The 24,131-nt window shown below is 37.5% G+C and overlaps 1 protein-coding gene across 2 annotated transcripts in view; it reads right to left on the bottom strand.

Moving 5' to 3' along the window:
• Positions 1-24,131, bottom strand: part of mon2 (Mon2 homolog, regulator of endosome-to-Golgi trafficking) — a 583,018-nt gene that overhangs the window by 419,026 nt on the left and 139,861 nt on the right. For both annotated transcript variants that reach the window (XM_067140860.2, XM_067140862.2), the window contains one exon: positions 8,254-8,438. In XM_067140860.2, coding sequence (XP_066996961.1) covers positions 8,254-8,438 — 185 coding nt within the window. The remainder of the gene's footprint in view (positions 1-8,253; positions 8,439-24,131) is intronic.

Raw genomic sequence — 24,131 nt, 5'->3', positions numbered from 1 at the left:
GAAACAGTATCTCAAGAGAGGATAGCTACAACATACCTATAGATCTTGGCGTTAACTGTGACCTTCCTAACTAAATTGGTTAGTAGTTGGTGGCAAGAATAATTGAAATCATGTGAGAAGTCTCATGAAGAAAATCCAAGTCGATCGGAACACTCCCAACCAAAGCAGAAAAGATGAGATATGGACACTCCAATCTACAGCTGATATGTGTAAATGAATGAGTCTAATGCATTGACTGTTTAAACTCAGGTTAATTAAGAAGATATTTAATTTTTTGTTTTTTTGTTATTTGCTTTACATTGCACCGATACAGATAGGTCTTTTAGCGACGATGGGACAGGAAAGGCCTAGGAATGGGAAGGAGGCGGCCGTGACCTTAATTGTGTAAATAGGAACCACGGAAAACCATCTTCAGGGCTGCCGACAGTGGGCTTCAAACCCACTATCTCCCGGATGCGAGCTCACAGCTGCGCACCCCTAACCGCACGGCCAACTCGCCCGGTTTTAAAAAATTAACTCAGTGTATAAAGGAATTAAAATAATAACAATTTAACTTAAATTGATAACCATGTGGAAGCTTTCAATACTATCGTTAAACAAAACAGATATGTACTGTATATTTACTGGAGTAAATATGGTTTTAAGTCGTCCAGTGACGACTTCCAGGACAGTTCAGATTGTTATACAGGCTTACAGGAAAGAAAAGGGCAATGTTCATTCCTTCGTATTGTATAATGTCAGACATATTAGATTGGGCAAGAAAATTGCAAGCAATTACACTGACATGGTTCAGACAGTCAAGATTTATAAGAACATAAATCAACACTCAAGTCAAAAGAAGCAAAGATTATATAAAAATGTGTCATAAGTGACAGCCAGAACTAGACAAATATATCAATATACTTGGTGTATATTTTGACACTGGTGATTTTAAAGTGCACTTAGGGAATAGTAAAATTATTCTACATGTATTTATACTAATTAGATATCAATCAGGATGTTTATTCATCTAGAACTTGAGAAATCACATACACCAGATACGAGTTAGCATACTAATACTATCTATCTGAGATTCCAGGTACTGAAGGCATGTTCATGTATATAGGGAGCATGCAAGTGACCACTAGCACTAAAGGTGGCAAAACAATGAGGTAGGGAGCAGATCATGATGATTTAACTAACGCATGACTGTGGTGTTGATTCACAGAAAGTTTTTTTCTTCTGTATAACACTATATTGTAAAATGTATTTTACATATAGAGGCAATATGGAACGTCCTCGTCATACTAAACGACACTGTTGTGTCATGAACTGCTATAATTCAGAACATTAGAGCGACCATATTATAAAATTTTTCATGTTCAATACGAAAAATAAAGCAGACAAAAATGGGTATTGGCAGTGAATCGAATGCAATAAGTATCGTGAAATAATACCCCAGAAGTGTAATTCAAATGTCACTGACACCTTAAGAACAAAAGTGGTGTAAGTCATTATTAAAGCATTAATAATGTCTCTTAAGTTCCTTGACCTTGTTTATTACAACGATAAATTCAGATAATCCAGTAATTAATTTTGTGGTGATTCCAGATTCCACTCTTACTGAAAATAAATCCAAATTCTTCCCTGCAAAAAATATTAAGGGGAGTTATGACTGCATTTTGAAACTTCTTCATTTCTGATTCTAGTTAGTGATTTTTGCCCGGCTATGTGGCTCTGACAACTAAGGCGGCCTTCAAAACCAACTTGGCAGGTTCGACCCTGACTCTGCCTGGTGGTATTTGAAGGTAATCAAACACGTCAGCCCCGTGTCGTTAATTTACCAGCATGTAAAAGAACTCCCGCAGGACAAATTTCCGACACCTCAGCGTCTCCAATAACCATAAAAGTAGTCAGTGGGACTTAAATCCAATAACATAATCAAGGCAGGCATTTATATAAGTGAAGGCACATGCTTCCCCTAGTGCACTGTAACTGTATTGTCCTACATAGGAGGCTTGCAAGTGGTGTCTCAACGGTGCACTAGCTCCAGCGTCTTGGACAGATGTAGCATTCCAACAGATGAGCCCACTGCTATACTGGGGGGAAACGCTGGTAATTTCATGATTAAAAAAGCCTAAAGACCCAATGAACTTAAACACAATCATTATTAATATTACTTCTTCTTTCTTTCTTTCTTTCTTTCTTTCTTTCTTTCTCTGTAGAGTCTTCTAGGGACCACGTGACAATTTCCATGCTTCAACCTTTGTTGTTCCATCTTCTTCGTCCAATACTCCTTTGTCTGCTCACTATGCCTCCTTTTCCTCTGCTCAGACTATTTTGAACCTGTTTTCTTTCCTTTCCCCAGTCTAGAAAGCCGAGAATAACGCCCAAGAGAATTTGTACTGCTGACCACGTGACACCTCGTAATCTGTAGGCCTTCGGGCTGAGCAGCGGTCGCTTGGTAGGCCAAGGACCTTCAGGGCTGTAGTGCCATGGGGTTAGTGTTCTTTTCCTTTCAACCTTGAAATCCTTCCTTTTTTAACACTTTCTAAAAACCTCTCTCTCTCTGTTGCTTATTCTTCCCTTATGTTATTCCTTTCCAAATCCTCCTTGACTTCATGAATTCAGGCTGCAGTTGATTTTTTGTTCCAAAAATATTTGAAGATCTGTTTGGTTAACCTGTTGTCATCCATTCTGTACACGTGTCCAAAAAATATCAATCGCCTCTTCTGCATTGAATCTGTTATGTTTTCTATGTTCCAGTATATTTCATCATTAGTTCTTGATTTCCAAAGTTCTTAGCGGACTGAGTATTTTCTGTATAATTTTTCTCTCCAGCACTTCTAATTTATTCATCTTATAATTCAGTACTAGATATTCACTCGCTTATAGGCATTCCGGTTTGACTACTGTGTTGTAGTGTTCTATTTTGAGGTTTTTAGATAAACACTTTTGGTTCCAGATATTCCAGATATTCCTAGTTATTCCGTATTGCTCTTTCCATCTTATGTATCCTTTCTTCTACAGTGGATTTTTCCAAACCATTTGCTTGAATTGTTTCTCTCAAATATTTCAATTTCTTTACCTGCCTTATTTGACCAATTTCTGTTCTTAGAAATTCTGGAGCATTTTTTATATTTGTCATATTTTGGTTATTTCTACAGAAATTCTCAAACCTGTTCTGTTGGCTACTTCTTCCAAGAGATGTATTGCTGCATTTTTTAGGTTTTCTGAAAGTATGGGAAAATCATCTGCAAATGCTAAGACAGTTTATTTCAACACCTCTGTTCTTTCTTCCCAGTGTTATCGGTGATAGCTTGTGTTCTTTCAGTTTTTCATTCCAAATTCTTACTATTTTCTCCAGGATGCAATTGAATAGGAGTGGAGATAAACCATCACTTTGCCTTACACCTATATTTATTCTGAATGGTTTAGATATTTCACCCATAAATTTTACTTTTGATATGGTGCCTGTGAGGGTTTAACAGATTAGGTTTGCCAATTTGGTTTTAACCCCAAACATTGGGATTATTTTATCTAGAGTTTCCCTATCCCTATCCCTTTTCAAAATCTATAAATGTTACTACTATGTCTTTGGAGTTCATTGATCTGTGATGAATTATGGATTTCAGGTTGAATATCTGTTCTGAGCAAGATCTGCCCTTTCTAAATCCACTCTGATATTCACCCAAGTGACTCTCAAGAGTTGCTTCTACCCCGTTTAGTAATATTGTTGAAAATATCTTATAAGCCACTGGTAAAAGGATATACCTCTATAGTTGTTGACGTCTTGCTAGATACCTTTCTTATACAAAGGATGTGTAAGAACCACTTTCCATTCTTCCGGGATCTTCTCTGTTTTCCAAATTTCTTCAAATATGATTTTAAGATCATCTATGATTTTTGGTTGAGACCATTTTATAAGTTCAGCCGTGATGGAGCCTTCTTCTCTAGCTTCTTAAGGGTTTTAATTGCTTTCTCAATTTCTTCAACAGTAGGTAGTGGATCTGTTTTCTAAGTTTTCATGAAACTCTGAAAATTCTAACTTGTGGTACAGTTCTTCACAGTTCAGAAAAACAGAAAAATACGTGTTCTTTATTTTTAAAGGAGGTTCCAAATTTAAATTTTCATGAGTGTAACATCTTCAGTTTTTGAGATATAAGTCTCCTCATAAAAGGTGTTCATACCCTTCCCCACCCCCCTTTTCACCCCCAATGATGGGATTTTCTGAAAAGAAAAAAAATGTGTTTCTTTATTTTTAGAGTAGATTCCAAATACCAACTTTTATTACTCTACACCTTTAAGTTTTTGAGATAGATATCCTCATTTTAAAAATTAACCCCATTTTCTGGCCGGCCAGCCAGCCAGCCAGCCAGCCAGGCAGTCAGGACAAGTTATTTTATATATACAGATTTTATGAACATACAAAGCAGTACCTCGCAGTGGCATTCCTTTCATAATTTTGATTACTGGTTTACCTTTAAAAATTCAATGGTTCTTGGTTTCTGTTACATTTTCATCCAAAAATCTTGTTTCTTGTACTGCTAGAATTTGTATTTCATCTTTTTCTAAGAGAATTTCCAGTTCTTTCTGTTTACCAGCATTTAATAAGGAATTTACATTCAAACGGTTTTGGAGGGATTAATAATTTTGTTTCCTGAGCTAACCTCATTTAATGCAAGAGGGGTGGAATGTTTTAAAATATTTCCTATTTTACATCTAGGATTTAAAAACATATAACGCCATTTGGAATTTCGCCTTCTTATATAAACAGTTTCAGAGGAATGAGAATTTTTGTTTTCGGGTCTTAACCCCTATTTAACACCCTTAGGGATTAATAATAATAATAATAATAATAATAATAATAATAATAATAATAATAATAATAATAATAATAATAATAATAATAATAATACTTTTGTGTAGCTATTTCTAGCCGAGTACAGCCCTTGTAAGGCAGACACTCCAATGGGGGTAGGCGGCATCTGCCACGTGTTGATAACTGCATGTGTGGTGTGTGATTTGCAGGGATGTTGGAGACAGCACAAACACCCAGCCCTCGAGCCACTGGAATTAACCAATGAAGGTTAAAATCCCCGACCCTGCTGGGAATCAAATCCAGGACCCTCTCAACCGAAGGCCAATACGCTGACCATTCAGCCAATGAGTCAGACGATGACCTGGCTGTTTTGCCCCTTTAACTGTTAACTTTGGTCGTAACAAAACACGGGGATTTTTACGTTTTTATTTTAAAACGTTCTTTTAAAAGCTGCAATAATTTTATATGCATAGTGTAACATTTGAAAAGTTCCTTTGTAACATCTGAAAAGTTCCTTTGTAACATTTCCCACTCATACTGGCTTTTGAAGCGAGTGTCTCAAGGCGCCTTCCAGATAAACTCAACGTCAGGAATATGCCGAAAATTCTGGAATTTTGATTTTTTTTCACTTTCCAAGTTGCATATGATTAGGGCCAGGCAGAAATGAATATATTGTATTTGAGAACTTTTGAGAATTGATACTTGCTCTCAAAACCATATTCTCGAATTCAACATAACCTTTGAATGTCGATGTAGACCTAATTTATGCGGCACAAGACATCGAGAAACTTATACAAACCATACATCAGTGACTAAATTGAAGTGGAACATACAAAATAGAAGCAATTTTGCCATCATGTTGGGCACTTTTGTATAGGATGTACTTTATTTTATAGATTAGAGAATTAAGAACTACTTGTGATTAATTGTTGTCTGGCTTGGTGTTATTTATTAATTTTCCAATGAGATTGGCTGATCAAAGTTGCTAACCTGAAATAAGTTTGCATAGGAAACTGCAGAAGTTTGCACGGTAAAACTAAATGTAAAGTACCAATATAAACGGTCGGTTATTGAACATTATAAATTTTCCAGCTAACTCATTCCTGGTTGCCAGCGTTTCGCCCCAGTGTGCTAAGTTGGGCTCATCAATTGGTAAATAGCATACCCACCAAGATGCATGGCTAGTGCATACCGTGGAGGCCACTGCATAGGCTAATTGGAGCCACCGGCAGTGCCAATGCACTATAAGAGACGTTATCGCATTACCAAAAATTGATGTCTGTCTGGCCATTCCGTATATCAGTGACTAAATTGAAGTGGAACATACAAAATAGAAAGGATTAATAATTTTGTTTCCTGAGCTAACCTCATTTAATGCCATAGGGGTGGAATGGAGCCTTCTTCTCTAGTTTCTTAAGGGTTTTAATTGCTTTCTCAACATCACCATATGCTATTGACTTTTGACTTTTAACTTACGTAAACAAATCATCACAGGTCACTTGACGATCTCTCAACTTTATTTTATTCAACATTATGTTTTAAAAATACGATTCCGATTGTCATTCTCATTATTATCTAGTTCCAACCGCTAGTCGGTCAACATCATTTTACAGCAATTTTATTACTTATCTTTAACAAACTGTTGATTTATTCATTTTTCTCATATTAATAGCCTTTCAATGTTACTACTGTAAATACTTTCCCCAATTATAAACTTCTCACTCATAGCATTGTCTTTAAAACCAAACTTTGTACTAGTCTTTTACCATATGTTAATTTTCTTTCAAGTCTCTTCAAGTCCTTTTATAAATTAGTTTTACCTTATTTATATGTAAATCAGGTGCCTGATTTTATTTCAAGGTTAAACCCATGCCTGATAATGCCTATATGTAAGGCGAAACATGTACCATTTTAATTAACATGTCAATGTAATTCAACAAAGACAAGATGTATTGTATTAATTAGGTGGACAATTTAATAAATTAACTTATTGTTATTATTTCAATCAAATATCATCAATAAGGATCAAAAATGATATTTATCACTTGTAAATCATATGAAGGTGTCAGCCATCCAAAATGAAGCTATTAAACAGCAAGAGCATAATGTATGTATGTTTAGTCCTCAGCCTGAAGGCTGGTTGGATCCTCAACAGCTCCGCCATCAGCTGTCATAGATGGCCTAGGCATCACTGAAGAGGCGTACTAGGGAAATGAGGACTGGAGTAGTTTCCCGTTGCTTTCCTCACCGAGCCAGAAGTTGCTATTACATATCAGTCTGCCAAGCCCACTGAAATGCATGCACCAATCAACCCTATGAGCAATATTTTCACACCATTCATAGCAGGGACTGGCTGCAGAAGGAATGGCATTAACTAGCATCACTCATACCTCAGTCACTTTCATTTTGTCAAAGCCAAGGATAAAGCTAAGACAGATCAATGAAAGTAACAAGATTGCTCTATTCCATACCAGAAGACACAGTGCACTGTAAACACTAGGTCCTGCCAGCAAAGGCATAAGAGCATAATATCTAAGATAATTTAATTATACTAGTCTTATAAAAAACATGAAGAAATTTGTAGAGAAAAAACTAGTACATTCAAGTTATACCTTTAAGCATGCTAAAACAATAAAAATGAATCATTTAATGTGGTTAAATAAGCCACAAATAAACAAAGTTGTAATACAGTATTTACCTATTTATAAGTAGATGTTTTAAAATGGTAGTCCTGAAAACACTGGGCTAAACACAGCCCAAACTTGCACTGCTTGTATCACCATCTACTCCCTTTTCTCACACGCTTAACATTTTCCTTCTTACATCTGTCTGAGCAAACCTTGCAATAACCATAGCATTCACTTCATTGTTTGTCAGAGGAACGTTTTCTGGAAAATGTCGAGCCAATGTCCTGTCAACACTTGGAGAGGTAGTGGGTTTCAGCAATGAGATGTCCCCTCATTTAACCGCTAACCTCAAACTGATAACTGTCATATAGTTCACAAGAGACATGTTTGATTTAGATATATCTTTATATAGAATGAAACCATTTGCTATCACTATCATTGAGCCAGCGTGAGGACATGTCTGTACAGTAACACAGCTGACAGCACTTCACATTTGGCACGCACAGCATATGGCACATTGAATGCTTCGGTACAGGTCACAGCAAGGAGAAACTACCCCTTTTTATTGTTTCAGTTTGAATATCCCGACAACTGCTGCATTCTAGCGGACGCTGGATAAACTACTACCTCCAAGCAAGGGATGGAAACCATAAGGGATACATGCAGCTGCATATAAACACACGAGAAACTCACGTCCGTATCCCGTACGGGCATAATGTTGAAAGACTTAAGGAAAGGTACAATGCTTTTACATAATTTGACTGTAAAAATATTGAAGGGAATATTAAAAGGAGAAAGGAAAACATTAGAAATTTGTCTGCTTACTTCTGGTTGAGCCAGCTCCTTGAGGTGCAGTGTTCAAAACCGTAAGAGCATAATGAGGAGGTAGAGAGGCTTTGCAAATAGCTGTTATAAAGGCATCTCTTGGTGTCTGCAGATCTAAACATCCACATAAACTAGCAAATGTTTGGATAGCTTTGAGAACATTTTCAGATGCAGATTCATCAGTACTGAAACAAAGAAACATCACTTATAACTATCATTCATAATGTTGTCATAAACGGTATACATGATGAAACTGAGGATTTACGAGTAGTTTCATGAAATTCATTCACACACATAATAATCTACAAACTACTCAGTTCTATGATTTTAGAAAGAGTTCCAGGGGTAAAGTGTGCTACAAATTTTCTTTATTAGGCTTGATAAAGCATGCATCATTAATAAATAATAGATAAACCTGTCAAGTTGCTTTTCATGTGACATTTGGCTTAACCTTTCCACTCCGGTAAAGCGAGAGCAGGCGCATGGCCTTGAGGACAAATGCCTAGGGTGGCTGGCCATGCCCACTGTACAGGATACTTTCTGCTCACAACTTTCTCACTCGCATTTATTCACGGTATTAAGGTTGACTATTTTTTATTTTAAAAATATATATCAAATATCTTTGCATATATTTTAGTCTTTTACATCCGTGAATTTGGACACAGCATTGACAGAATTAAACCTTTCCCATCTTAATTCTCTTCAAAGTCACTACCCAATAAGAGGATAAGAGCTTCATCCACAATATACAGTTTCTCATGCATTGTGAAATACGGTACCATAATGCGTGAAGCAGAAGCAGTAATACTTTGACAGTGAACAGCAATTACATGGCAAATGACAAGCGCAAAGGTTACTCAAACCCTTACCTTCTAACTGATTGCCCCTGTCATATGGTGACTGTACTAGTAACTAAAGACTCCAAAGACAACCGCTAGATATCATGAAACTCCTGCGCGACTGCTACGTCAATCCACCAGCTACCTGGAACGGCCCTCTCTCAACTGCTGCAGCAGTCCACCAGAGTGAAAAGGTTAATGTCATAAACACAGCTAAATATATGACTTTTATACACATGCCCCATTACACCTAGTAGATTTAAAAGAGAGCTAGGAGAACTTATGACAACAGAAAGACTATTTTCACCTGATACTGCAAGTTGTTCTGGTATTCCAGAGAGCATCCAGTTGGGCTAAGATTAATGAGCTTATATTTGCTAAACAGAACATGTACTCTGACTAGTCTAAGGCAATCTTCTTCAATGAGCATGTATTTCTCTTGGCCAGCCTGGGGACAGACGCTACTCAGTGGGTTCCTGTGTCATTTCCTACTCTGAGGGAGAACATGACCCCACCTAAGGAGACTCATCAGCCCAAAGCCGTTGGTCACCTTAGGGGATCGGGGTTCTTTACTGCTGCCTGACACTCAGCATTGAGACGCTGGTTGTATGGTCTACTCATTACCGTAATGGGGTACCTGGCCAAACAGATGCAAAATCATCACAATCATCTGAAATTCTGGAATTTTTCTAAATGTGTGCTTCAAAACTTTCACTAATTACTTCACCTCCATGTAGAATTACATTTGGCATCTACCTGAAGGAAGTAGAGGTAGCCCTGCCCAGGGAGTGGAGCCCCTGCTTATGTGAGTCCCAGGATGTAACAGCATTACCAGGTGAGACGTTTCATGGAGACTACAGAATAATGGTAGCAAAATTGAAAATAGGTAAAATTGTGAGATTAAAAGAAGAAAGACAAAAGAAAATAAAAGTATGGAAATTAAACGCTAAAGGAACTCATGAGAAATTTCAGGAGGAATTAAAACAGCCCACACCTATATCAGAGCAGCAGAAGCCTAGAAATGAGTGATGGTACATATAAGCCTCGGAAGATGTGATAAGTGGGTGACAAGCAGCCAATATTATAAAGGTGGGAATAATCATGTATGTGTCTTCCAATCATATGATCTAGGAAACAGCCAAGTCCTCATGCATTAGTTGTATTTTTGTGATATACTGGAAATGGATTCCAGTACGCTGGATAACAATGTTGTACAGAAACGTATGCCAAGTTCCAAAGGGATGAGATATGAATGACAAGCACTATGTGCACATACTGGGCAACATTCTAATTTGGGATGGAATATGAATGACAAGCATTATGTACACATCTGGAGAACATTCTGTCCTTAACTGTATCTCCATTCTTCTATCACTTATGTAGTCCACTTTATCTTCATACTCATCTAAGATCTTGTTGGTTATTACCCCCATTCCATTCTATGCCTTATGTCCTCCACTCCAGTAGAGTTTATCCCCTCTTCACCTTCTTTCCTTTCCTCTCCACTTAAACTCAATCAATCCCATCATCTAACTACATTCAACTTCTCCATAAAATCAACCACGCCTTCCAAATTTCCAGTCAGTGACATGAGGTTGATTACCATTAATTTCATAAAGTTCTCTCCAGGTCATCCATTTTTCACAGTTCCCTGAGCATAAGAACTAAACGTTGCTTCTGGGAAACGCCTTAGCCGTATCTATAAGGCTGATTTAAAAGTGGCATTTTCATCTCAAGTTGTAATTACAATGAGGTCGCCACTCCCAAAGGCATTTTAGAGCTACTGCCAGCAGGTAATCAGGCTTCCCTTGACATGGAATACTAACAACTCTTGCAGCCGCCACTAGCCTGGGGTCAGACACTACTCGATGGGTTCCTGTGTCATTTCCTACTCTGAGGGGGAACATGACCCCACCTAAGGTGACTCATAAGCCCAAAGCCGTTGGTGACCTTAGGGGATCGGGGTTATTTACCACTGCCCGAAACTCAGCATTGAGACGCTGGCGGTCTACTCATTACTGTAATGGGGTACCTAGCCAAACAAATGCAAAATCATCACAATCATCTGAAATTCTGGAATTTTTCTAAATGTGTGCTTCAAATCTTTCACTATTTACTTCACCTCCATGTAGAATTACATTTGGCATCTACCTGAAGGCAGCAGAGGTAGCCATGCCCAGGGAGTGGAGCTCCTGCTTATGTGAGTCCCAGAATACACTGACCCAGTGTGTATCATCTGGTAAGGGTCCCAGCTCAAGGTTACGAGCGAAGACCTCAATGGAATCTACAGCAGAGAAGATGGACTTCAGAACGGTGGACATTGTGGAAGAGGCAGTCCAGTACTCAGGGAATGGTATGAGTACACTATTCATCAGAAGCATTTGTTTCCCATGGTAGGGGGAGATGTAAGGGTTCCCCATGTATGATGCGGCCTGAATAATTGCTGGCAGTAGCCCTAAAATGCCTTTGGGGGTGATGACCCAATCGTAACAGCAGCCTAGAAATCAGTGATGGTACATATTAACCTCGGAAGAGGTGGGAGTAATTACTGTCATGACCCTGACAGGAAATCATAGGTAATAAATTTATATTAATTCGTACTGAAGAGCAATATAGGAAAGTCAGAACAGCTGAACAGTTGATTGACTTTATAAAGAAAGAGAATTTTGCAATGATAGGGGTGAGTGGAAGGGAAAGGGAGTGAAGAAGATGAGTAGAGGATACACCCTATACTGGTATGGAGGAGGTGAGGCAAAGAATGGAGTAGGAGTGATTGTTAACAAAATCCTGGCTGAAAATGTGGCTAAGGTAGACTATATTAGTGACAGAATAATCAGAGTATGACTGAGGTCAGAAGAAGGAGTGACAGCCTTCATCCAAGTTCATGCATCCAAAACTAGAAACAGTGAGGAAAATATAGAGGAATTCTTGCTGACACTCGAGGAAGTAAACACCGATATGGAAGTGATAGTCATTGGAGACCTCAATGCCCAGATTTGAAAAGACAGAATTAGGAATGAAGAAGTGATGGTCCTTTTGGATATGGAAAAGGAAACAGTGAGGGAAGATAAGTAGATAGATTTTTATGAGAGAAATGGAATGATTATCGGTAACACTTTGTTTAGAAATAATAATAGTAAGAAGATCACTACAAATAGCTGGAGTAAAAGACGAACAAAAACAGTTATTGATTATTTTTTGGTTGAGAAAACAAATCATTAACATTTAATGGATGTAACAGCATTACCAGGTGACACTTTGTTTAGAAAGAATAGTAAAAAGAACACTAAATATGGCTGGGGTAAAAGAGGGAAATAAACAGTTATTGATTATTTTTAGGTTGAGAAAAAAAAATCGTTAACATTTAATGGATGTAACAGCATTACCAGGTGAGGCGTTTCGTGAAGACCACAGAGTAGTGGTAGCAAAATTGAAAATAGGTAAAATTGTGAGATTAAAATAAAAAAAGACAAAAGGAAATAAAAGTATGGAAATTAACACTAAACTTCTGATGAGAAATTTCAGGAGGAATTAAAACAGCACATACCTATATCAGAAATTGAAAGTGTAGAAGAAGAATGGGCCAAATTTAAAAACAAATTTGTAAGCTGTGCAGAGATTTGTGGCAGAACTTTGGGCAGGAGTGAAGGAAAAGCAGACACCTTCGTGTAATGGAAAGGTGAAGGAGGTTGTTAAAAGAAGAAAGTATGGCAAGAATGGAATTGAGATAGGAAAGAAGGAAGTAAGATTAATATTAGGAAATTAAAAGTAAGTGTAAAAAGTAGCAAATGAGGAAAATAAAAAATGTTGAGAGAGATTTACACAATAGTTGGAAAAGGATGTACATGGAGGAAAAAGATGTTATATGGAATGATAAAAAGGAAGAGAAAATAAAAATCTCCATAAAAATACGTGATGGAAGAGAGTGGCCCAGATTCTTATGTAATTACGTACAGCGAAAGTCCATTACAGCAAGAATTCAAAACGGCAAAAAATTTACTCGCTATAGCGGATTGTCGTTATATCCAATTGTTTGTAAAAGTCTGGCAAAAACATCACGCACATTAAAATCGGTATGCAACAGCAATCAATTTGTTCAAAACTTGCGTTTTTGTATATTCACATACTACAGTTTACTCATTCGTTATTTTTTTAATTCCAAGACAATGTGAAAGCGTATGTTCAATTTCATTCTGAAAAACTATAGTAGTATCATACCAGTGCCTTCTGTGGCAAACATTTCAGTTTTCTCATTCAAACAATGTCACCTAACATAATTTAACCTCATATGAATCATGAAAATATATTTCAAACGCCAGTAGAGCAATAACGTTTATGGTATACAATAGATTTACATGGGAATATCCTTTCCCGAATTTAACCAGACGCGAGAAAATACAATGAAACCTCGTTAATGTGTTCCTCATAAGAAGATTTCTCGCTAAGCACCTTGTAAATTCAAAGTCCTGATACACGTTGTATTAAAATACATAAAAATAAAAATATATAAAATATATAAAAATACGTCACTTACCACTAGACCTCGGATTTTTAGGTGCTAAAATTTGTATTTTAGGTGCCTAAAATAGGCTCTCAAATATGTAAAAGTAGGTTCTAAAAATAAGTTTTAGGCAGCTTCAATTTTACGTATTTTAATAAGCACTTATCAATTAAAATACCATTTTTATTTCTCTAAATTGATAACAACTCTAAATGCATACAAGTAATAAGGAAATAACATGTTAATACAATAATTTCACATAAACAATGGTTCACTACGTTTGAGTTTTTAATCTCTAAATAATTAAAACATTGTTACTGCCCATAATTTGATGCACAGTAAATCACTAGCACTTTTTCTAGATTTTCTGTTGTGAAACTACATTGCTTGTCTGACAACACTAGCTTGTAGGCTGAGAAAGTACGCTCAACATCAACAGAGGTTACAGGGCTGTATTTGAATTTTGGTACAAGACGTGGGGAGATGTCACATTCAACGTTAGGTTTGCCAATCAAAACATCAGCCACAGCACGAAGCGTTGACAGTCCTGCTGTGTTCTGCTGTAGTACTTTATTAAGCTTGTCCTGAATTCTATCCCCAGCAGGGCCTGGAGCTAAGCTGATTTTTTCTTTCACCTCTTCTAACAAATCCAACTGTTTGTAAACAGGTTTCCCGGAAGACTCAAGTGCAGAAATAACAGGGACCAAAAAAGTATAATGGGACCTAATGTAGGCAATTTCTTGAGAAATGGTTACATTATTTAGAACATTTTTAGCCAAAGTGATGCAAATGGCATCTTAATTTAGGGCGAGAACAAAACTTCTGACTGCATCAAAATGTTCGCTGTAGTACACAATGGCCTGAAGCCAAGTCCCCCAGCGTGTAAGGATGGGTTCTGATAGCAGTGGAAGATCAGGTAATTCATTGTGGAACAACAAAATTACAAAAATTTTCTTAGTGGAGGAGATCATCTTGTTGACTCGAGGAAATTTGGTATGTATCTGCTCAGCCATGTGATTTATAGCATGAGCAAGACAAGTGACGTGAATCAAAGCAGGGTAAAATACTTTCAGCAACTTAACAGCAGCAATCATGTAGGCGGCTGCATCAGTAAATATAAGAAGCACCTTATTTTTGTCCACGTTATTGGGGAAAAGCACCTTGAGACATTTATTTACAAACTGAGCAACTGTCTCCTGATTGGTTTTAGTTAACTGTCTGCTGCAGATCAAATATGGCGAACACGGCGTGTCGGGATCTAATTTTCCGACTATCAAGTGGGCAATACAACGACCTTGAGTGTCAGTAGTTTCGTCGACAGAGATCCAGACGTATGAGTCTCCTATATCTTCCCTTATCCACCTGACAGTGTCTTCGTAAAGAGTGTCCAGGTAGCTTTTTCTTAAAGTTAATTCAGATGGAATGTTCCGATGACAATATTTTTGTAAAAAATTTTGAAGGAACGATTTTCAAGTGAGTTGAAGGGAATATTTGCCAACACAAGAGCTCTGCATAAGTCAGCATAGAATTCGTCTTTGCTTCCCTCATTTAGCGATTCCGTTGTTAATAATCTTTGTTTAAGATTTGATTTTCTTTGCAGATTTTCCTGATGTTTAATCCCCTAGACATGTTGACTAAGATGTGATCGCCTTTCACTGGACACCTAGAAACAACGAGAACTATAAATAGTCGCAAATATTGTGTAAACCGTTCAAGTATATACGCCAGATGAAAATATGCACAGAAGACTATTCAAAATCATAGGGCCTTGTAGAGCTTCCAGATCCCTCCAGTAGACATGTACCCTGGACCTTTATAAGTGACGCAGTAGAGGTAATAATTCCATGTGACTATTCCTAACCTGGCCCAGCCTTTGTAAGAAAGACCCTCCAAAGAGGGTGAGCGGCATTTGCCGTGTACAAGAAACTGCATGCTTTTGTAGTGGACGATAGTATTGTGTGCGAGTTTCAGGAATGTTTTGGACAGTACAAACACACAGTCCCCGAGCCAGGGGAAATAACCATTTAAAGTTTAAATCTCCGATCTGGCCAGGAATCGAACTCGGGCCTCTCTGAACTGAAGGCGACTATGCCGACCATTCAACCAAGGAGCCGAACACAGCAGAGGTGAATTTAATTCATTTCTTTCCCTGTTTTGTTATGTTCGGTTAGATTATGTTGGCCAACATTTTTGTTACTGCCGGTATTGATGCCCGCGCATGGCTGAATTCCGTGATTTTTCCTCCCTACATTTACTGTATACTTATCAATTGCTGTATATATTTACAATGTGTATAATCTGTCATACACTTCGTACAATTGATAAAAGTGCATATCTAATTTTCCTACAATTTCCACCTTGTACTTTTAGGTTCCCTACGGCAGCATGATATTTTCATTTTTCAATACATTTCCACTATTATTCCTCTTCCAAAACCTGCTTGAAAATTTGCCTTTCTCCAAAATGAATAGACCTTACAGTACCACACAAATGTGGCAAGTTTTTAACAACTCTATAAACAAAAAATCGAGGGATCGGAATGCACTACAATCTCCAATTCATATTTACTGTTATACTTCATTTAGTGTATGTACGCTGAATTGATGTATAAAATGTATAAAACGTAATACAACAGACAGATAGGACACCTACGTATTAAGTACAACTCTCACACCAAATTACGTACTTCAGAGTGAAATATAAAACAAATTTCACTTACCCCTTTGCTGCAAACGTCGCAGAAAATAATTTTTCCATCCGACGTGAAATGAGGAAACTCCTGCAACCACTGTTTAATTAAGGATGTCTTGGAAGCTGCCACTTTCGGCATAATGCACACACTGAGCAAATGGACGCACTGAAAGTTTTTCACAGAATGAAATGAAGAATTTTGTTTCCAGCAGGTCAATGGACACTGTTCCCCACCTCGTGACATACAGACTAAGGGACAAAGGGAGTATTCACAGCGGGAGGTTCTTAAGGACTTCCGGGGAGTGGTAATTGGTTTACAGCTTCACATTTTGTCTCAAAAGAACTTCAAGAAAATACTATTCAAGATACTGAAAACGAGTCGGCAAATACTTAAGTTTCTACGACTAAGGGCCGGTTCTACCACCTACCGGTAAAGTAGCGCGTAACTTGCCCTCTGCGTAAAAGGATGTTTCCGTTCGACCACTCCCAGGTAGCGCTATCGGCAGCATAAATCGTAGTTACCCGGCGCGTAATATATCAGCCACTTCAAGGGCCCGATAAGACTACCTGCCGGGCAAGTTTTGAGAGTTGAACATTATTAGCTGTATTTCTGGTGACATACAACTTAAATTAGCTTAGTATACTGAAAAAAGCATGATACTGTAACAGTGATCGATATTGTATTGCAGGATTTTGAACATTAATCCTTGCCTTGAGTTGCAACGGTCACACCAGCCTCTCACGTCGGTAACGTAGGGAACATATTTTATACGTCAAGCTTTCGTAAAGAAACTTTAAAAGGATAAAAAATCAAAATCTATTTGGAAATAATTTCAAATGGGCTTTAATTTTCTACTTTTTCAGTTTTCAGATACGAGGTATAACTTACTATATGTATCCTAATAATCTCAAAAACCTTCATTGTGTAATGGCTAACACGCTCGCTTCGTAATACGAGGTATGCAGGTTCGAGTCTTTATTATGACGAATCATTTTTATTTCCATTATTAGCGTTTGCCTCTTTTTATATGTTCTTTCGTTAATAATATATTTCACTGAAATGTTTAATCACAATATTATGTCTACTAGGAAATCGCTTTATACGTGTGTTACTTATTTTTTTGCTAGGGGCTTTACGTCGCACCGACACAGATAGGTCTTATGGCGACGATGGGATGGGAAAGGCCTAGGAGTTGGAAGGAAGCGGCCGTGGCCTTAATTAAGGTACAGCCCCAGCATTTGCCTGGTGTGAAAATGGGAAACCACGGAAAACCATCTTCAGGGCTGCCGATAGTGGGATTCGAACCTACTATCTCCCGGATGCAAGCTCACAGCCGCGCGCCTCTACGCGCACGGCCAACTCGCCCGGTGTGTTACTTATAGAAAGTGATGTTATGATTAATATAGCATATAGGACTGTCGCCCAGGTAGCAGATTCCCTATCAGTTGTTTACATAGTCTTCTTGTAAATGATTTTGAAGAAATTGGAAACTATTCCATTCCCGAATTCCTCTTCCTATGAATGGATATTTACCCCGATTAGTTATTTACATTTACAGTACCTTCCAACTTTATTTTCATAAAGTTAAACATTAGAATGCATTATCAATAAATGGAAGCATGTGGAACTAAATGAGGTCACAGAGCTAGTTGCAAATAGAACATCGTGGAGATACTTAATCAATTCACAGAAGCCTGCAGATAGAATGCTCAAAGGCAATAAATCCGTAAGGAAGATATATGGAAGCGCGTAAAAGCGAGTTAAAAACAACGGCAGGGAACGAAAGTAAATTTTTAAATGTAAATTAGAAATACGATGAAAACCTGCGTTCCTTCTATTTCGGAGCGAGCGACTTGACCAATCTACTACGAGAATACTTTTCAAAAACGCTGCCTTACATGACAGGTTATAACTGGCGTAAGAAAATGTAATCTCAAGATTTTAATCCCAATTAGGTACTCATATTGAAGCTCATAGATTAAAATCACGAAAGCTTGACATAAATCGTTGTCCATAACTCTTAAGACTTCCTTTATTAGGTTTTTTGGTGATAATCAGCAGATGCAAGCTCAGGAAAATAAGACAATCGAAATGAGTGTCATACATCTGATGATAGACAGCACCACACTCGAAAGTGAGAAGTCGCTGAAAGTCAGTCTAGCCAACTTCGTATATCGGTGTCTATCTCCGGGTATTTACCTAGCACTTGCACGGAGGTGGTTGCACGCAAGCCAAAGTACCAGCCGATTTACATCCCCAGGTAGTTTACCTCCCGGGCAGCTGCCAGCCACTTTACCAGCAGATGGTAGAACCGGCCCTAAATTAAAAGTGTTTTTAATTAATTTAATGATTTAATGATAAAGTATGGCAATTTTGCATTCCATTCAGAAGTCAGATATGTATTCTGTGTTGAGTGATACAGTGAAGGGTAGCAAATATTTGTCACACGATAGCCTACTTACGGATTAGGAACATAATCGTGTGAAGTTGATTAGCGTGGTACATATTTGTCTCGTGGTATGGATACCAAAAAAGTTGTGAAATCACTGACTAATGAAGACGAAATTAAAATACAGTAAGTGGACAGGCATCCGCATCTATTAATAGTTGCATGTATGTTGAAACTTGCACCTTCGAGTTTCGACTCGACTCGACTCGAGTCGATCGAAGTCTTGTCCCATTGAAGGTGACGGTCAGAGTCATTCTCTGGCATGTGGCCGAAGAGTGTGAACAAAAAAATGTTTAATAATCCACTGGTCCAAAATATAAGGCTTCAGCTGACAATTGTTTTAGAAAGAGTGAGTAATCTGCAATAATGTGCTGATACTGTTATGGGCCCCAGTGCAAATGTTTCTATATTTGCTGGCTAGTGTTTTACACACCTTTTAATACACTGTTGTTATTTAATAATCCCCAGTAGAAAAGGTTACCATATTTGTTTTCTCGTCTTTTTCACGCCTTCTAATACTCTCATCTGATCTTTAGAAATGGTAGATAGACTATATCTTTCACTGTACCCATACATACATGGTGTAAAATGCATGTATGTTGAGAAAAACACATCCATAGTACGTTTTCTAGCTTAACACATTCTCTTTCCTTGTCCTCTGCAGAAAAATCCTAACAAGGTTTTGCTGAATAAACTAACCTCTGAAATCAGTCATCTATTCTGCACCATATTTTGAGGTGTATCAGAATCTTACTTAATTTCAATACATAGCATTAAGCGATCATTTACTTCAGCTTTTATTTGTAACGAGTTAACTAGGTATTGCTATCGGCCACGTTATTTACACATTTATTATGGAAACATGTTCTCTTTAATTTCAAATTGTGTTCACAGAACACCAGTCGACGAGTATTACTAACATTGCCTTTGAGTTTGACTGCCCATGAGACACCTCGGTAATGCATATTGCGCGAAAACTATACCGAAGATGATCAACCACATTCAATATAATTGCTGGAGTGCATAAATATCAATAAGAGAAATATAATGCATGCTTAATCGCTTGTAATAACGGATGCATCAGTAATTGGGTTCTCGCAATGTAGTACACAGTTTAATATAGGAATTTTGAAGGGACAGAAAGGGAAAAATCCTAACCAAAAAATATGGCTTCCGATTGAGATAACTAAAACTAAAATTCAGGAAACTCAATCCTCAAAAATTACCAGTGTTTCGCCTAGAGTTTCGGCATGGGCTCATCAGTTGGATACCGCACCTTTTCCAAGACACAGGCCAACTAGCACAGCGGTAGCAACACCACTGCAAGCTATACATATGATAAGCACAATGCAATAACGTACTAGGGGAGAATTGCATCTCCACTTGCTATATTGCCCTCTCGGGCTAGCGTAACCAAAAATATGGCTTCCGAATGAGATAACTAAAAATAAAATTCAGGAAACTCAATTACAAGATATTAGAATCATTCCGTATTGACGGTTTTCACTTTACAAAGGTGAAAAATGAGAGTATCCTCCTAATTCAATACCATAAATATTCCATCATTAGACGGAATAAACAAATTCAAACATGTTTCGGCTCGTTTGAGCCATCTTCAGTGAAAAATGAGGGGAGTGTGAAATAATTTACATAATATAAGTTGAAAAAATGCTAAAAAACATAATGAACGAGCAAATGAAAAAACAAACAAGAGAGAGCCTAGATGGAAACAAAATTAGCACAAATATACAATATTTACATCAATATGCGGAGCAAAAAACAACTCACTGTGACAAAATTCAGTGAAAAGGTGTTAATTTAAAATAATAATTGAAACTAAAAACTGTGTTAACCTAAGAAAACAAAGGAATGAAAAAAACAAATGATGCAGATGGAAATGAATTCATTTTTTTAGCATTTTTTCAACTTATATTATGTAAATTATTTCGAACTACCCTCATTTTTCACTGAAGATGGCTCAAACGAGCCAAAAAATGTTTGAATTTGTTTACTCCGTCTAATGATGGAATACTTATTGTATTGAATTAGGAGGATACTCTCATTTTTCACCTTTTTAAAGTGGAAACTCAATCGTCAAAAATTATCAGTGTTTCGCCCAGAGTGTGGCATAGGCTCATCAGTTAGATACCCCACCTTTTCTAAGACACTGGTCAGCTAGCACACAATTCTCCCCTAGTACGTCGGCACTGCATTGTGCTTATCACATGTATAGCTTGCAGTGGTGTCGCTACCGGTGTGCTAGCTGACCAGTGTCTTGGAAAAGGTGCAGTATCCAACTGATGAGCCCATGCCGCACTCTGGGCGAAACACTGGTAATTTTTGATGACTGAGTTTCCTGAATTTTATTTTTAGTTATATCAATCCGAAGCCAAATTTTTGGTTAGGCTAGCCCGAGAGGGCTATATAGCAAGTGGAGATGCAATTCTCCCCTAGTACATCGGCAGGCACTGCATTGTGCTTATCACATGTATAGCCTGCAGTGGTGTCGCTACCGGCATGCTAGCTGGCCAGTGTCTTGGAAAAGGTGCGGTATCCAACTGATGAGCCCATGCAGCACTCTGGGCAAAACACTGGTAATTTTTGACGACTGAGTTTCCTGAATTTTTTTTAAACCTGTTGTTACAACGGAGTTCTCGCTATATGCCATACTCATTATAGTGGACTTCTACTGTATTCCATTCCTTTACTTGTAGACAACTGAAAATGAAAAATGTCGGCAAACTGTGGTTCTGATATGGTTATACCTGTGTTTCATTTTACACATTTTCAGTAATAGTACATATTTTTACACATTATGTGAAGTATATACAGTAATATTTTTTTACATGTCTAGATATTTATATTAAAAAGATAAAAATTGTGTCAACTCGTTTAATTTTCACACTATAGTAAAATAACTGGCAAATTTCATCTCATATATAATATATTTCAACTACAGCAGTTGGCTTTAAAATTCCTTTAAAATTGGGATTTCTAACTCTAGTCTGTGAAACACAGCAGGTCTGAGTGCCTCAACTGTGTAAAACAGCATTAATCCCTTCTCAGAATCTGGGATGACTAATCATTGGTCAGTGTTTCTCACATACTCCACACAGTCTTCAAACGAAATTCAGGTTATTCAAGCTCTCTGTCTGTTTGCAAAATTATTAATGGCAAACAAGAAGAGTATCCAGAAGATATTTCACCCAGCTAGTTTTATCTTTTAAAATATGCACCGGTGATTTCCTGTGATGTTGAACGGTCCTTCTCAGCCTACAAGAGAATTTTATCGGATCAGCACCAAAACAACACAATGGAAAACATGGAGAACTATTTGGCAACACACTGCACATCATGATAAAAAAGTTACCATACTATTTATGTTACTTAACAGGGATTTAAAGACAGATTTTATATTAACTTGATTTAGTAACATTTGTTTCATTTTCAAGGCATGAGGACAACAGGAAATTAGCGGTAACAGTAGATTGTGTAATAAACTCTGCGACTTACAGTGCATATTATTGTTGTTGTTGTTTGAGTCATCAGTCCACAGACTGGTTTGATGCAGCTCTCAATACCACCCTATCCTGTGCTAAACTTTTCATTTCTACATAACTACTGCATCCTACATCTGCTCTAATCTGCTTGTCATATTCATACCTTGGTCTATCCCTACTGTTCTTAGCGCCTACACTTCCCCCCAAAACCAACTAAACAAGGCCTGGGTGTCTTAAAAAATGTGTCCTATCATTCTCTCTCTTCTTCTCATCAAATTTAGACAAACTGATCTCCTCTCAACAATTCGATTCAGTATCTCTTCATTCATGATTCGATCTATCAATCTCACCTTCAGCATTCTTCTGTAACACCACATTTCAAAAGCTTCTATTCTCGTTCTTTCTGAGCTAGTTATCATCCGTGTTTCACTTCCATACAAAGCCACGCTCCAGACAAAAGTCTTCAAAAACATCTTTCTAATTCGCATATCAACATCTGAAGTGAGCAAATTTCTTTTCTTAAGAAAGGCCCTCCTTGCTTGTGTCAGTCCGCATTTTATGTCCTCCTTACTTCTGCCATTGTTAGTTAATTTACTGCCCAAGTAACATGCATATTATTATTTTTAAATATTTGAAGTATTTGGTTATGCCTTTAATTTCATTATTTAATGCAGTCAAAATTAGAAAGCAGTAGACTATAAAATATCTAAAGCGACAACAATGATTTTGTCATAAAATATGGTGGTGTATAAAACAATTTTATTGTCTCATATCATAAGTCATAATGAAAAGAATATAGAATTGCTTTTGTTAATTTAGTGCATTAATACTATTACCTATTTTATGAATATTACATATTTAATTACATATTTTGTGGATATTACATATTTCACCAATATTTACATGTTTATCTACATATTTTGCACTTTGATGTTCCATAAAAATATGGACCCTAGTAATAACAGACCAAGAGGAAAGAAAGAATAGGTGGAACGATTACTTTGATAAACTCCTGAATGTGAGACATGATACAGAAGAGAGTATAGTGGTAAATGAGGATGATACAGAAACAGAGAGTGATATTGCAATGGGAGAGGTGGAAATGGCTGTTAAACCAATTAAAACAGGAAAAACGGCAAGGATGGATGAAATATGTGTGGAAATGATAAAGGTAGCAAGGCATTTTGCTTTTCATTGGTTATATAAGCCGCTAAGGTGTATATGGAGGGAAAAGCAAGAACCTGTAGATTGGTGTAAAGGTGTAATAATACCAGTATTTAAGAAAGATAACAGGAAGGTATGCGACAATTATCGATTAACTACACTTTTGTCACAAGCAACCAAAATATTGGAGAGAATGATAGGATGAGCAGAAGGGTGGAAATAAATTTCAAAGAAGAGAGTACGGCTTTCTGACAGGGCAGATCAATGATAAACCCTATATTTTCCATGAGATTACAGATGGAACTCTGCAAATAACCTCAGCCATTGTGGCTGGAGTTAACTCCCAATGAGTAATCAGGGGAAAACCTGTCCTCTTCAAAGCGCATGCCCGGGTGGTGGATACGGGGTTCCCATAGGGATGCTCTTCGGATCCATGGACCAACAGGTAGCCCAATTCCTGGGGACTTTAAAATACTGGGACACCCTCTCTCCAGGGGACATAAATATGGAGGGCCCTAACACAGGGTAATATGCCCAACGGCAAAACAGGCGGAAGAGGATCCATTTCCAATGTTATGGTTTCCCAACGGCTGTGGAGGCGGAAGAGGATAAAGCTAGACAGACTGTCTATAAAGGCTCTACTCAACTAATTTGGAGTCTGCGGCAGTCCATTACGGTTTTGGAGCTTGCTACTGTCTGTCTCATACTATATGGGCTGTGGTGAAAGGCTCTG

This window comes from Anabrus simplex, chromosome 2 (genome assembly GCF_040414725.1).
Source record: "Anabrus simplex isolate iqAnaSimp1 chromosome 2, ASM4041472v1, whole genome shotgun sequence".
NCBI lineage: Eukaryota > Metazoa > Arthropoda > Insecta > Orthoptera > Tettigoniidae > Anabrus > Anabrus simplex.
The sequence above is the reverse complement of the archived record's forward strand: the minus strand, read 5'-3'. Positions and strand labels throughout refer to the sequence as shown.